We start from the raw sequence: 15168 nt of genomic DNA on the forward strand, positions 1-15168 counted from the left end.
CTTTGGTTGCTTTTTGCTGACTAATTAAGAGTCCAACTCTCGTGTGTGGGGGTAAGCACAGGGGTTAAAAGCGCACAGACGCAAACACACACACACATTATACACACATCACTGCTTTGATTTTTCATTAACATTGGTTAACGGTACGTTCTTGTTGTGCTGTTTGGTTGGTTTGTTTGTTGTTGTAGCGTCTTTTAAATAAAGTTCACATTTTGTGCTTCATATATTTTTCTCTCTTTTCTGTATTTTTTTCGTTTTAAAATATTAATTAGATTTTTTTGTGGTAATTTGCTTATTTTGTAAGTTTGTTTAAATCATAGAACTTTCGCATGACAAATAGCTAAGCAAAAAAGGAGAGTGAGAGAGAGTGTGAGAAACAGAGAGTAAGAGAAAGAGAGAGAGAGAGTTGGTTGGAGTGTTGTGTATAAGCGACGAGCTGTGGAGCTCTTCGTACGATTGGATTTGTGGATTTGTTTAACGATTAGTTTGGCGCTGGGGCTCTGTGTGTATGTGGGTCCAACTATTATTCCCGCTCATTTGCTCACTTAGCTTACTTGTTTCATTATCATTATCATTTTTCATTGCATTTGAAGACATCAACTTCTTCATCTCATTCTTCTGCGACTACATTCACACGCGACACTTTTCTGTGCATCATTGAAGGAGGATTAGGAGAGCATTTTCATTCGCGCACTTTTCTCTTTTTTTCTTTTTTTTTTATACCCGTAAACAATACTCAACGACACATTTAACGCCTGCCGTCCCGATAGCTGCGTTGCCCACCACCGCCACCGCCGCCTCGTTCGCCACGAAATTGTCGCGAGGAGCCACTTCGGTTACCGCCATAATCGCGTCGTCGACCGCCCACGGAGCTGTTGTTATTGTCCCGATTGCCTGCACTGATACTTGGCACATTTGCCCCACCCACACCACCACCGGCATTGCTGCTGCCACCGCCATTGGCAGCATAGACTGGAAAGCCTGGTGGTGCGGACACTGTAGGCAGACCCGCATTCTTCCAGGCAGCAAAGTCCTCGTAGCTGGGCGCTTTATCAAAACCTGGTGGCGGTGGTCGCATCGGCTGTGGCGGCGGGTAATCTGGCAATGGAGGCGCTCCAGGTCCATCGTAATACCGCACCGGTGGCGGCAGTTGCTCGTACATTGATGCTGGCGCTCCTGGGGGCAATGCATTGCCAGCTCCTGCAGCCGAGGGCATTGGCAGCTGGCCAAAGGGTGGCACAAACGGCAGCGGTGGCAGCTGTCCGTGCATGTTGCGTATGTAGTCTGCTACATAAGCCTCGGCAGCTGCGGCCGACGACATGTAGCGCTCCCACGAGGGCATGCCCATCTCGCCGGCACCAGCTGCACCGCCGCCCATTTGACGATAGGGTGAACCACCACGCTTGAAGCCGCCACCGCCGCTGCCCGGCATGCCCATGCCCATGGCATGATGATGATGATGATGCCGATAGGGTCGCTGATGGTGATGTGGTTGGCCATGTCCGCCATAGCTACGCTTGTGTCGCATGGGCCCCAGCTGGCTGTTGCCACGGCCGCCGCTATGGCCGCGCGTGGAGAGACTGCGCGGCGCCTTGTAGATTACATGGATGCCTTTCTCACGCATCACACGCGCCGTCTCCTTGGATTTGCGCAAAATGGGTGTCAGCTCGATTTGTTCGTCTTCTGGGAAGAGGCGACACAACTCAGCGCCAATTTTGGGCTCAATCTCTTGGCCATCACGTCCAATCTTTACGGGCTTTCCTTCGTTCCATGTGTTGTGCAAATGCAAGGTGGCATTGAAAGAGAGCTCCTTGCGGCATATCCAATCCAACTCAATAACGCCGCCCAGAGCTTTGGGCGAAATGCTAGGAGGCAACACCCAGGCCACCTGCGGAATATCTCGACGTGAAGGCGCGGCCATGCGTGCAAATCCTGCGAATTTACCTACCAGATGAAGGAGAATAAGGGGTATTATCTATTATCTATCTAAGATACTCCAATTAGCCAGCTTACCGCTCTCATTAACGGAGAATATGAGCAACACATTGCGCGCCTCCTTGAAAGCCTGGCTCAGATTGGCATCGTTCTGTGGAAGCGTCGCCCACACGCTCTTGTTCTTGGACAACTGCACATTGTCACTGTTGTTCGATTTGATCAGAAAGAAGCGGGTATCGCGAAACAGATAATTCAGCTTGGTCATGTAGTCATAGGACTTCTGTGTGTTGCTGCTGCCACCGGCATCCTTCTCTGGGGTGGAGCCTTTTGAACTGTTTGCCATGGCCGCTTTGCTGCGTGCGCCACCATTGCGTTTGTGCTGTATGCCCGAGTCTGAATCCGAGGATTCGCTGTCCGATTCGAGTGCAGGCAGCGGTGGCTTTTCATCCTCAGCGTCACTTAGGTCGCTCTTGTTGCCGGCACCTGATCCACTTAGATGAGCTGCTGTGGAACTGCTGCCACTTACATTTTTCTTGCTTCGAGTCTTTTTTAAGCTCGACTCACGTTCCTCGCTGTCTTGAGCCTTCGAGTTGACCTTGTCATCTGTATCAATGGGTTTCTTCGACTTGGACTCACTGCCGCTGCTGCTTGACTTTTTCTTTTTACCATTGAGATCGCCGGGCGAGGCAGATCGCTTCGTTTTCCTAGATGATTTGCTGGACTTGCTTGTGGAAGCAGCAGATGCCGTTGCAGATATGGATTTGGCTGCAGTTTCTTTGCTTGTTTTATTGTTGGACTTGGATTTGGACGTACGTTTGCTACTCCTGCTGCCATCTACGGAGGACGGAGCCGTGCTTACAGAGCTAATACTTGGCTCCGAGTCGGAGGCCATGGAGCCAGCTCGTGACTTGGATGCTTCGCTGCGCGTGTCAAACGAATCGAAATCCTGCAATTCCTCGGCAATGTCCGCCTCATTCTCATCCAGGCCGAGATGAACTGCATCAAGATCGGCCATGTCGCGCATTAGCAGCTGCTGCGCTTACCCTAGCACACGCAATGAACGGTACTCTGTTTGTTTACCTTCCCACTACTGATCTGTTGCTGTTGTTGTTGTTGCTGCCTTTTTGTAGTACTATGGACTGCTTGGCGGCGGTGGCGGCTTCTCTATTCCTCTTCTAAGTGTTCGTTCATTCAAGCGCGCATGAATGAGACAGCAATCGAAGCAGCGGAAATAGACATAGAGAAAAAAATGCCAATCGATTTAGCAAAGCCAAAGCTGCAAAACAAAAGTTGCGAATATACGAAGTGCTCAACACTCACTTTCTGCACGTTGCGTGCAACTAAATGCGCAAGATTTGCGCCAACTATATTGCACTTTTTGTATAATTTTCACTGCTTTAATTAACAAATTATAATGAGCAAATGTTTTATACCGATTTTGCGTCAACAGAGACAAGAGACCAATGGCGGCAGAGGAGTGCAGCTATAGGTACACAAGAACAATACATGGTTGCTTTGTGACGCCTATCGAATTTGTGTCTATCCACCGGCATTTATCGACTAGCTTGCAGCGTTTATTTATGCTAAGAACTTTAAACAGCGCATCTAAGATACGAAAAGTGAGAATATAAAAAAAATCTATTTTTCAGTAAATTAAAAATATTAAAATTTTTAGCTTTGTATATCTTGTGTTGTGTATTAATGTAAAACAAAAAATAAATAAAAATCTAATTTTCATATCAGTTTTCTCTAATGAGCCCGTTGCAAATGAATATTAAAATATTATTAAAATATAATGTGAATTTTAAGTGCCTTCTGAGTATAGTATTACAAATTTAAAAACAAATTTCAAAGCCTATTGCTACTGTTGCTCAGCAAATAGCCGTTACACGTAGATATAGATGTGCGTGTTGCATTCTACTCTAGTCCATTCGATAACAGAGCAACAGCTGATTCATCGATAAGCCGAATGAGTGCAATACAAACAAAGGCTACAAGCTGACACAATAAAAACACCACAATAACAATAACTAATTAACGCTAAATATCAAGTGCTGAAAACGAAGTGAATCATCGATCAAAGCTGTTTTCGTCATAATGTCTGCTAACACATCAAAAGAAGCTGAACCGCCCAGCTACGAGGAAGTCATGCGAGCCAGTGCACCCCCCATGCAAGGTAAGTTATCAAATTTAAGTAAAGCAAAAGTTATAGATGTAATAAATGGTATTGTCATTTACAGATCCTCGGCTTATAACCGGTGTACACCATGGCGCCCCGGTACCGCCGGCAAACATGGCCAACTATGGTGCATTCGAGACGACGCCAGTTAGCATTGTGGTGCAGCCAGCGCTGCCGGCCGAGATCATAGTCATTGGAGCTTGTCCCTCGTGCCGTATTGGCTATTTGGAAGACACGTTCTCGCCGCTGGGTCTCTGCTGTGCCATATTCTTCTTTCCCATTGGCATACTCTGCTGTCTGGCGATGCGCGAGAAGCGGTGCAGCAATTGTGGAGCAACATTTTAAATGCCCAATCAACTCGCTCTCTCCCTCTCGATCGCTCATGCGAGAGAGAGAGAGAGAGAGAGAGAGAGAGAGGTTTTTAGCTATATATTCACCCCGACAAATTGGACTGTTAAGTTTTTAAAAAATCACAAAGAAAAGTAACAAATTATGCTAACTTGTTAGCTTGTTAATTATGAAACTATATATATATGTATGTGTGTATGTATGTCTGTGTAAATACAAATATTTTAAGGCTTTTATGACGCGACTGCAAACTCGCCTTTCCATTCCATTCCACAACATTCCAATCGTCGTCGTGGCTGTCGTGTGGACGTGGCCCGCTTCCGTTAAATTTAATTGAAATATAATGGGGGCGGTTTTGAATTACGCCGCTCGTTTGCTCTTGGGCTGCCTTCTTTCTTTTTTTTATTGTTTGCGCATATTTTTTGCTCTTTGTGAAACGTAAACAAGCGAAACTGTAAGCCAAAGCAATGCACGACTTACGCATGCTCTGTACATAAATAAATTGTTAATCAAACTTCACTCAATTATTTATTTTATGTTAATGTGTTAATAAGAGAACTGCTGGCTGTAATTGCTGTCTACTTAATACGTTTATATATACTTATTAGATATATATATACATACCTCCGGCTAATATGCCCGTCTGGTTAATCAAGTTTGTGCAGTACAAAGTCGCCGGCATTCACATCCGCCGTTTGCTGATCTTTCAGACTGCAGTCGCAAAAGTCTCTCGCGTTGATATGTCCCATATCTCAGCTCCGTTGCTGCTGCTGCTGCTGCTTCTACGGACTGCGCTCTGCAGTGGCGCAGCTTCAACCACGGCCCGCCACAATGTGGTCATGATCATCTTTGACGATCTACGCCCAGCCTTGGGTGTCTATGGCGATAGTCTGGCTCGAACGCCGCATCTGGATGCCTTTGCCCAGGGCAGCAACGTCTTTAGTCACGCCTACAGTCAGGTAAGCCCTCAACACCGCCCAACTGGAACAGCTTCACATGTCGTCTGGCCCTTTAGCAAGCGCTGTGCGCGCCTAGCCGAAATTCCCTGCTGACTGGCCGACGTCCAGATACCCTGCACTTGTATGACTTCTACAGCTACTGGCGCAGCTTTGTGGGCAACTTTACGACCTTGCCGCAGTACTTCAAGCAGCATGGCTACTACACCTATAGCTGTGGCAAGGTCTTCCATCCGGGTCTGTCTTCCAACAACACTGATGATTATCCCTTGAGCTGGTCTGCGCCAGCGTTTCATCCGCGCACCGAGCAGTTCATGAACTCGCCCGTCTGCCCCGAGCATGGCGGCGGTGTGCTGCGCAAGAACTATCTCATTTGTCCGGTGGAGCTGCAGACGCAGCCGTACAAAACGCTGCCGGACATTGAATCCGTAACGGAGGCGCTGCGTTTCATCGAGGCCCGCAAGCGCAGTCGCCAGCCCTACTTTCTGGCTCTGGGCATCCACAAGCCGCACATCAACTTTCGTTTTCCCATGCAGTTTCTGGAGCGATTTCCCCTCACGCATTTCTACAACTACACGGAGGATGCGTTGAAGCCGCCGGACATGCCAGATGTGGCCTGGAATCCCTACACGGATATTCGCTCTCGAGATGACTTTAAGCATAGGAACATATCGTTTCCCTACGGACCCATTTCCAGGCAGCAGGCGGCGCAGATCCGCCAGGCCTACTACGCCTCGGTGGCCTATGTGGACGATCTGTTTGGCAAGCTGCTGGCGCGCCTCGACCTGGAGCGCACAGTCGTTGTTGTGCTCGGCGATCACGGCTGGTCGCTGGGCGAGCACGCCGAGTGGGCCAAGTACAGCAACTTCGAGGTAGCCTTGCGTGTGCCCCTCATCATACGCAGTCCAGAGTTCCCCCTGAGACAGGCTCGACAGCTGCACAGCATCACAGAGCTGCTGGATGTGTTTCCTACGCTGGTCGACTTGGCGCATCTGCCTCCACTTGCCGTCTGCAACGGCAGCGGCCTGGAGCAGCTGAGCTGCTCCCAAGGCAAGAGCTTGTATCCGTTGCTTCAAGGCTTGGACCTGGGTGAGTTGAAGTTCGCTTTGCTATGCCTTTGCAGCTCTCTTAAACTCTTGTAGGCGAGGACTACGTGGCCATCAGCCAATATCCGCGTCCCGGCATGCTGCCCACCAAACATCCCAACAGCGACAAGCCCAAGCTGCGAAATATCAAGATCATGGGCTATAGCCTGCGCACGAATCACTTTCGCTATACGCTCTGGGTGCGCTTTCATGCGCATAACTTCAGTCGAGGTAAGCTTACAGAGCATCTTAAGCAAGCAGCTTAAATTAAAAAAAATAAAAAAAAAATATTTAATTTGAAATAGATTTTGAATAAGTCGTAAGCTGCTCTATAAATTCCACTAATTAAAGATTTTCAAATATTCTTACAAACAAAATTAATTCAACAAAGATTTCAAATAATTTAAAAAAAAAATATATGAATTTTCAATAGTATTCGAAAAATGTTTCTCAGAGAAATTACGATCTTTCCACAATTGTCGAAAAAGTCAATTTAAAAAATCTTAACTTTAATAAACAATAATTTCAATAAGCCGTTCAGGCTTAAAGTATGCTGTTGATAGTAATGTGAGATGGAAGATAGAAGATGGAAAATGAGTTTGCAATAATCATTTCGTATCTTAATAAATTTTTTGATATTTCCACCTGTTATTTTCGAGTTCATTCATCTCTTTTCATTTCCATATTTCCTTCATAGATTGGCACAATATCTACGGCGAGGAGCTGTACGATCATCGCCTGGACTCCGGCGAGGAGTTCAACTTGGCGGCGCTGCCGGAATTCAATTCAATACGCCAACATTTGCGTTGGCGTCTGATCGAAGCCGTGGGCTAGCTGAGTAGCTGACTATGATTAACTGAAAGAACTCTTCCGAACTGAGCAAGAAACATTGCATTAAATAAATTCCATGAAGTATACAATATTATTATTAACTATTCGGTTTCGAGTGGGTTCCAAATGGTCGACTTGCAATTGGTCAACTTTTGACAAAGTTCAATTAAATTGTATTAAAAGCGGATTTACTGCTTTGGAAAGTTTCCCATTTGGTGGCATGTGTGCGCATACTGCTGGGCGTCAGTGTGGCCGCAGTTGGTGCCGCGCATGCGTGACTTGTGTCCGTTGCCTTTGCCGTCGCTTCGTTTTTAGTGAATTTTTGTGAATGAAATTTCATTGAACGTTGGCGGCGACGTCGTTGACGTTGCCGTTGACGTCGCCGTTGGCGTTAGCGTTGGCGTCGACGCCCATGCTCCAGTTGAAGCCGTTGCCAAAGCGCCCGCCGTGTTCAGCTGTTGCCAAGCGGGTGAAAATATGCTGGCTGAGTAATTAAATCTGCAGTCGACGCATCGCTTGATCAATCAGCTCTGCCCCGCCCACCGTTCTCTACCCGTCATTGCAGCTTGCAGCCAACTTAACGCTGCTTCTCTCTCTCGCTCTCCCTCTCTCGGTCTCTCTGTGTCCAATTGCGCATAGGCATAGCTATGCACAGTTATATCTGCTTATGTGTGTGTTTGTCTACTCTTTTGGCGTGGGCTCTCCGCTTGGGAGTTGTTTGTGTTGGTGGCTCCGCTTGTCATCTGGCCATATGGACCGTTTTCTTGAGGTGATTAAACTGAATTTTGTTTTTTTTTCTTTTTGGCATCGCTTTTACTTGCATTGGGCGTTGTGAACCACATTTTCACATTTTCCGCTCGCACAATGCAGCTGCTGCCTAGCCTTAACTATTGTCTGTGTGTGAGGGGGCGTGGCAGATGCCATAAATTGCAGTTATGTATATGCATAATCTGGCTACCCTGTCGGTCCGGGCAAAAGCGTTAATATGGGGTATTATACATACAGTCTTGCATATATGTATGTATGCTACAGGGTATTAGCTAGTTCATACCACGCTATACTCATTTCCAATGCAGTGTATTAGCCAGTACATAACATGCCATACCCCTTTTTAATAAGGATTATTAGTTAGTCCTTAACATGATAAGCTCCTTTCGAATACAGGGTATGATATAGTCTATAACACACCAGACAGCGTACTATTCTAGCTTATAGAACATCAAACTCTATGCTAATGCAGGATATTAGCACTCCTCTGACTGCTTTCCAACACAGGGTATTAGCCAGTCGCTCACATCCCAAGCTCCTTTCTATTTTACAGCTCGAAGCATATCCGGCGCGGCTTAACGCTAATCTACGAACTGTTGAAGGAGTTCTTGGCGCAGGCGAATATCCAAATCGGGCTAAGCTGTTCGCCTAGTTTCAAAGATTTATGATCGATGCCATAATGAGGCGTGTGGTGTCAAAATCTATGGGAACTATCCAAATATGTTCCATGGCATTTAAGAGCAGCAGAGAATGAAGAGGAAGGTTACATAGGCTGAAGTGCTAGAAGTTGTATTAGCTGAGGGCTTGGCAGAGACAGTTAGAAATGTGTTCGGTTGTGAATCTAATACATAGAGTTATGACAGTTATAACAGTTATAACATTTCCAGTTATAACACTTTGAGCACATCTATAGATCAAGTTCTTTAAGCGATGTCTAGGCAAAAAGTTTTAAGCAAATCATGTGAATACAACTATATGAGATGGATGTTGTTGTTGTTGTTGTTGCTGCTGCTGATTTCTAAGCTAATTCAAATGCGTGGGCGTTACAAACGAAAATTGCAAAATATGCGTAGGCTGTAGTGGGTATACATGTGTGTGTGTGTGTGCGTGCGTGTGTTTAGCTTAGCAACAACAACAACAACAACAACAACGTCGCGTTCTTACCTACGCACAGTTTTCAAGCAACTGAACACGAAACGTGCTGCTCGCAGTTCGATTGGCTTCAGCTTGGTTTGGTTTGGTTTGAAATTGTTTTTTTTTTTTTAATGTTGGCTCAAAGCTTCAGACAACGTGTCGTCCCTCTCTCAACAAAGGGCAGAAAAAAAATGCTAATTTTCGTTGACATGCCATAGTTTGGCTAAGGCTAATGACGAAGGTTGTTTGTTAGCTTTGTCAGTTGATTTAATTTTTTCTTGGCTCTGCTTCTTCTCTCTTCTCTCGTCGTCTTTTTTCTTTTTTTTCGGCTGGTTAGTAAACTATCTGCTGGCCAAATAACTGGTTGGCTCTGAAATTTCTTTTGACGGAATCTCCATGAATTAATGCTGTAGCGATCGGCATCATGATCATCGCGATCATTATGATTTCCTCCTTAGGCGCTCATATACATATGTATGCGATAGTTATGCCTTTAACAGATGTCAAGCTGTGTCAAGCTGGAATGTGTTTTTTCGGCTGATTACTTATGCTGATCAGAGAAAGAGAGAGACAGAGAAAGAGAGAGACAGAGAAAGAGAGAGAGAGGGAGACAGCAGATAATATGGTGCTATCGAGCAGACATTGCTTGTGGCATAGTTTCAAGATCTGCATCGATGCAAACGATCTACACAGCTCGCTCGATCATGTGCTGCTCCTCAATGTCAAGGCCTGATCGCTTCATCAGCACGCAGACTCCTCGCTACCCACACCCGCTGCCAGCTAGCCAGAGCCTGGCCTCAACAAAGGCATGAGCGAGAGAGGGAGAGGGCGAGAGACGACAATGCCAAAAAAGAAATTGGTCAAGCAAAAAATATTTTGAATGAAATTCCAGCGACTCAGACAAAACAGCAACAGCAACAACAACAACTACAATAAAAGAAGCAAGCAGAACAAGTTGAGCGGAAATAGAAATGACTGACTAGCTGATGCCCTGTAGTGGCACGAGATGATATAGTGATCAGATAGTAGTTAATTAGTTGGAAAACTATGAATAGTAAATAATAGTTTGATAGAAACAGAGAAGATTTAAGATAGATAGAAAAGCCATATATGAAAGAGTATATAGTTGGGTAGATGTATATGGAAGATATTAGATAGAATATATTTAGAAGTTGATGGTTGAAGAAGATAACAGAAGATATCGATGGGAGAAATAAACATACAGAAGATAGAAGAAGATAGAAGATAGATAGATAGCTTGGGCATATCGATATTGGCGACAGATATTGAGGTTAGATAGGTGCTCAATACAATAGACTGGAGTCCTGCCAAAAAAAAGCTGAGCAAAGCTCGCAAAGTGTCAGCGACATCTTTAGAGCTTTCGCGTAGCTTCATTCAATTCAAGCTATTTATCAATTGATAAAGATAAAGTGTCTGCATCTATATGGCCCTAGTCAATCCGTACAGGGCATATACACAAAGCATTCATTCATTGGACACAATTGTAGTGAAGAAGAGGATACCTAAGCCGGCTGTCTTGTGGCAACAAAATAATTTATTGAAATTCAAATTTATTATCTGGTGTTCGGGCTTGGCCCCGGCCAGGCTTGGTTTGATTTTTTCCCGTTTTTATATTTTCGTATTTTTCTCTTCCTCTTGCTCGGCCTCTTCTGCTGGCTTTGGAAACCCAATTCAGCTGGAATGCTGCAACACATATGGCCCAGAGCGTTAAACATAACTAAACGAAACAATCAAGAATGAGTGTAGAAATTCCAGAATGAGCCCACGCAGCGAACAGAGAGCGACAGCGGGGTGGCTGGAAGAGAGAGTGCGAGGGAGAGCGAGACAGATAGATAGAGAGAGAGGCCAGCGGGTAGGCAGCGGGACAGAGGCCATGCGATCAACGTTTAGCCGAACGGATTACGAGTAAAACAAGAAAAAACAATTTTTTTCGCTCTTAGCGCTGGCCTTTTTACATGTGGCATAAACAAATACGAGGGCGCAGGCGGCAGAGGGTGGGGGAGCTGCTCTCGGAGTGAAGACTGACCGCAAGGCAAACAATTTGAAAAGCAACACAGGCAGCCGCTGTAACGCGTGCTAAACAAGTTTCTCGATCGTCTTTTTGTCTTTAGCCCTGGCCCTGGAACATGGGACATGGAACCTGGAGCTGCTGAAGCTGGAGTTGGAATTGGTGCTGGTGCTGAACTTCAATATGTTGTCCTCTTTTCGTTGCTGTGTCCATATAAAAGACATTGAGAAATCGTTTAGCTTTACAGTGGGCTTTTGCTGCTGCTCCTTTCAGCCAACTTTTTATGATTATAAATATTTATGCCTGCTGCTTGAATGCGCTGCCCGGCTCAATTCAAATCGAAGACGACGACGACAATGAAATAAAAATCTCATTTTTACAGACAAGGCACAGGCTTCAGCTACCTACTCCTTCCCCACTTTACTTCCCGTCCTTCCATTCTTTCGTCTGCTCCTTTACTCGCCCTCTTCACTTCTACTCGTCTTTTCTACTCGTCTTTTTTACTCCTACTCTGCTGCTCTCTTCCTCTACTCATTTCCGCCACTCCTGCTCAACTCCACTCTTCACTCATCTACTCCTCCCCTCTCTCTCTCTCTCTCTCTCTCTCTCTTACTCTCAACTTCTATTGTGCGTTATTTACGTTCATATAATTCAAATTAAGCAGCTGAGCTTTTGAGTTCGTTGCTGTTTGCTAGTTATGCGCGCATCTTAACACCAGCCATGTGCGTGCGAGCGAGAGAGAGCATGAGAGAATCGATCCCTTTTTACTGAACAATGGAGCAAATTCGTACGCCGCGTGCCAAAAGTTTTGATGAACTACCTTGCGGCGTCTGCTTCCTGGAAGCGTTTCGCTTGCAGCCAAGTTGTCGTTTTTTTATATATTTCTTTTTTCATTATTATTATTTTTTCTGTCTTTTTCTTAACCCTTTTTGATGGCGCGCTCTCAAGGCAGCGACGTCGCGTCGCTGCCGCAGCGGCTCGTGCTGCTGACGTTGCGAAAAGTTTACAATTAAATGATTTAAACAATGTTTTTTGCCTTTTTACGGTTTACACCTGTTTGAGTTCAAACTATAAATAAACCATGACGTAAATACCCACAGCCACGGTTCGCCACAGATCCAAAACTAAATCCGTTCCCTCGCGCTGCTAGATCTATATATATACTAGATCTATCTATATATATATTTGTATATGTGTATGTGTGTTTGTGTTTATCCACTTGGCTCTCTCTCATTGTCTGTCATTTGTTTTTCCCCAAAAATTTTCACGCTTCAAATTAATGAGCATTTCAGGTAGTCGAAGGCAATTGCTGGCGCCAGCTTTTCGCTAAATGTTATTCGAAATATTTTCCCCCATTTTCTTTCATTTTATTTGTGCGGAAAATTTTCGCAGCGCAGCGTACAATCAAAACAAAAATCATCAAAAAAAAGAAAACTACAAATAGTTTTCCATGATAGAAAGATCGTTTATACAAATTGACGGGAAACTCGTCACGTTTGACGGACCTGAATCCGGAAAAGTGGGAAAAAGGCGGCACACTTTGGAAAACGATTTCCCTTAAACTCGATCAAAGTTCAGTTCAGCAAATAGCCTCTAGTTTATGGCAATGTAAACATCTAATCTGTATGTTTGTGGAGAGTTCATGAATGGGTAAAGGAAATGGGGGTATTTTAGCTACTATTACTAGATAGATATGCTTAAGAAGCGGTATTTTAGATGTGCATGATTGGCAATTATGCATTTCTATTGTTTTCTATTTGATTTTATAAAGAAAAGTCTATGAATCGATTGGGCATATTGTGAAGAGATATGGTAAGTTAAGGTATAACTTTTTACCATAAATCCATGATCTAAGACAATATTTTTTGGAGTTTATTTATCATTGTTTTTATATATTATATATGATTGGCCTTATATCTAGTAGCTTTGTTACTAAAGATACTTCTGTTTTTATTAAAATTATTTTGCATGCATATATAAAAGGGATTAGAGCTTCTGATATGTATAAGATAGAGAAGATGGGGAAAGTAGGCATAGGATTTACTAAACAAGAGTCAGACGATAGGTTTTTAAAGTTTTTTGAAGTGCTATATAAGAATCTGAGCTCGGAGAAGTATTCGAAATATTTAAAATAATATAATAAAGCGAAATTTATCAGCACGGTTTTGGGAGGTGAGTATTATATCTATCTGTTATATCTAAGAAGATTATGCTCAAATCATATATTATTATTTATAGGACAAATCTTAAATTTTTCAAAAGAATCAGTTACTTGACCAAGTTAACTGAGGCAAATATCAATTTTGAGCTAATATAGTTTCAAGTGACATTTAAGGTTATGTTTCATTATATATGTATATGTATGTTTAAATTCTGATATCTGTTTTTGTTTGTGCTTCAATAATATTACACACACACACTCGCACACTCCACATTGCATTGCATTTTCAATGAGCGTTGGCGGATGGAGGCGGTTCCTCCAGCCGATAACAAAAACTAAACATGTTTAGCAAGTACAATCAGGCACATTTCCATGTAAATATGTAAGCGCAATCAGTCAAACATATATACATATACATACTATATATAGTGGTACTATGTACGATCTGGCAGCTGTTGCACTCTGAGTGGGGCACGGGCCAGGCCACCATAGGGCAGCCCATTTAGCATGCGTACATTCATCTATACTACAACAACAACAACCGGGACAGTATGGGGCTCTGAGTTGTTGGTACGCTGTCTATCTTTCTGCGGGTGTTCGGGATTGATGGCCACAGCTACACAGAGCTACAGAGAGAGGAAGTGCTCTTCCGGTCTTACAAATGAAAATATTTATTTCTCTTTTGTTTTTTTTTTTTCAATTCTTTTTTTTTATTTTTTATTTTATTTAATATCATTTTATGAATAGATTGCGTTACGCATACAGATTCTGTATTACAGAAGAATTGGGAGGTGCGTGAGGGCGACCGGGCGATACCCTGTAAAGCGGGTGATATGTGCTAGAAACTTTCTGTTTACTATAAACGGAGTTAGCTTTATGATACCCCTTTAACTAAGCTATGCTGTTGCTTACAGCATATATATGCCTAACTAAACGATACTCTGTAATTTAAAAAACTCTACAATAACTGTGTATTGCGACTATCTAATACACTGCAGTTAAAGAAATCTAAAATTACAGGGTATTGAAAGTGCAAACTAAAGCTAAATATGCGAAATTGTAGTTAGCTGAATGAATGAATATGGCTTCATGCCTAGAGATAGAATTCTACACACATTATGTACATGCAAACATATATAGTATGATGGTTCGACCCTATATGGAATGGGTTAACTAGCCTATGGCATATAGTTATATAGCGGGCAAATCAGTGATCGTGTATGGATGTACATATGTCTAAAGGTATGGGTGGAAGTGAGCAAATGCGATTTATTTATTAGCACCCCACAGCAAAAGCAAACCAAAAGCAGCTGCAACAACAACAACAACAAGAATCGCAACTATTATTTAAAAAAAATACTGCGCTTATTTGGATAAACATAAATCCAACCGACACAACCGACACATTATCCCACACACTCGATCCGAAACCGAGCCGCGCGTAATTTGATATTCAGTGAGCATCTGCGCAACAACAACAACAACAAAGTTAGTTTTACAATTTGAAAAATTTACATTTCCATTTGCATTGATTGTGCATGAATCTAAGTGCACACGCATACCTATGTATGCTCATGTATATGTATGTGTGTGAATGTATGTCATTTTGGTCACATACAACTAAGGGAGTTCCTGTTATGTATATTTCTACACTCTAACTAGCTATTATGCCTATTTTATATGCACACATACATGCATACGAGCAGGCATGCATACGCCTCTAACTGCAGCACGGATGTATG

The 15168-nt window shown here is 43.6% G+C and overlaps 3 protein-coding genes across 3 annotated transcripts; 2 read left to right on the forward strand and 1 right to left on the reverse strand.

Moving 5' to 3' along the window:
• Positions 1-237: 237 nt before the first annotated feature.
• LOC111601086 (YTH domain-containing protein 1) lies at positions 238-3420 on the reverse strand. Its single transcript, XM_023317513.2, has 3 exons — positions 3256-3420; positions 2014-3110; positions 238-1944 (listed from the first exon to the last, which is right to left on the reverse strand). The coding sequence occupies exons 2-3, from the start codon at positions 2957-2959 to the stop codon at positions 749-751; spliced, it is 2142 nt and encodes a 713-aa protein (XP_023173281.1). The 5' UTR covers positions 2960-3110; positions 3256-3420; the 3' UTR covers positions 238-748.
• A 434-nt stretch (positions 3421-3854) lies between these two features.
• LOC111601085 (brain protein I3) lies at positions 3855-4981 on the forward strand. The gene is made up of 2 exons (XM_023317512.2): positions 3855-4111; positions 4176-4981. Exons 1-2 carry the CDS (start codon positions 4033-4035, stop codon positions 4457-4459), a joined length of 363 nt encoding a protein of 120 aa, XP_023173280.1. The 5' UTR covers positions 3855-4032; the 3' UTR covers positions 4460-4981.
• A 117-nt stretch (positions 4982-5098) lies between these two features.
• Positions 5099-7405, forward strand: LOC111601084 (iduronate 2-sulfatase). Its single transcript, XM_023317511.2, has 4 exons — positions 5099-5421; positions 5478-6507; positions 6561-6734; positions 7201-7405. The coding sequence occupies exons 1-4, from the start codon at positions 5203-5205 to the stop codon at positions 7335-7337; spliced, it is 1560 nt and encodes a 519-aa protein (XP_023173279.2). The 5' UTR covers positions 5099-5202; the 3' UTR covers positions 7338-7405.
• Positions 7406-15168: the final 7763 nt, after the last annotated feature.

This window comes from Drosophila hydei, unplaced genomic scaffold (genome assembly GCF_003285905.1).
Source record: "Drosophila hydei strain 15085-1641.00,03,60 unplaced genomic scaffold, DhydRS2 tig00008135-arrow-pilon, whole genome shotgun sequence".
Lineage (NCBI taxonomy): Eukaryota > Metazoa > Arthropoda > Insecta > Diptera > Drosophilidae > Drosophila > Drosophila hydei.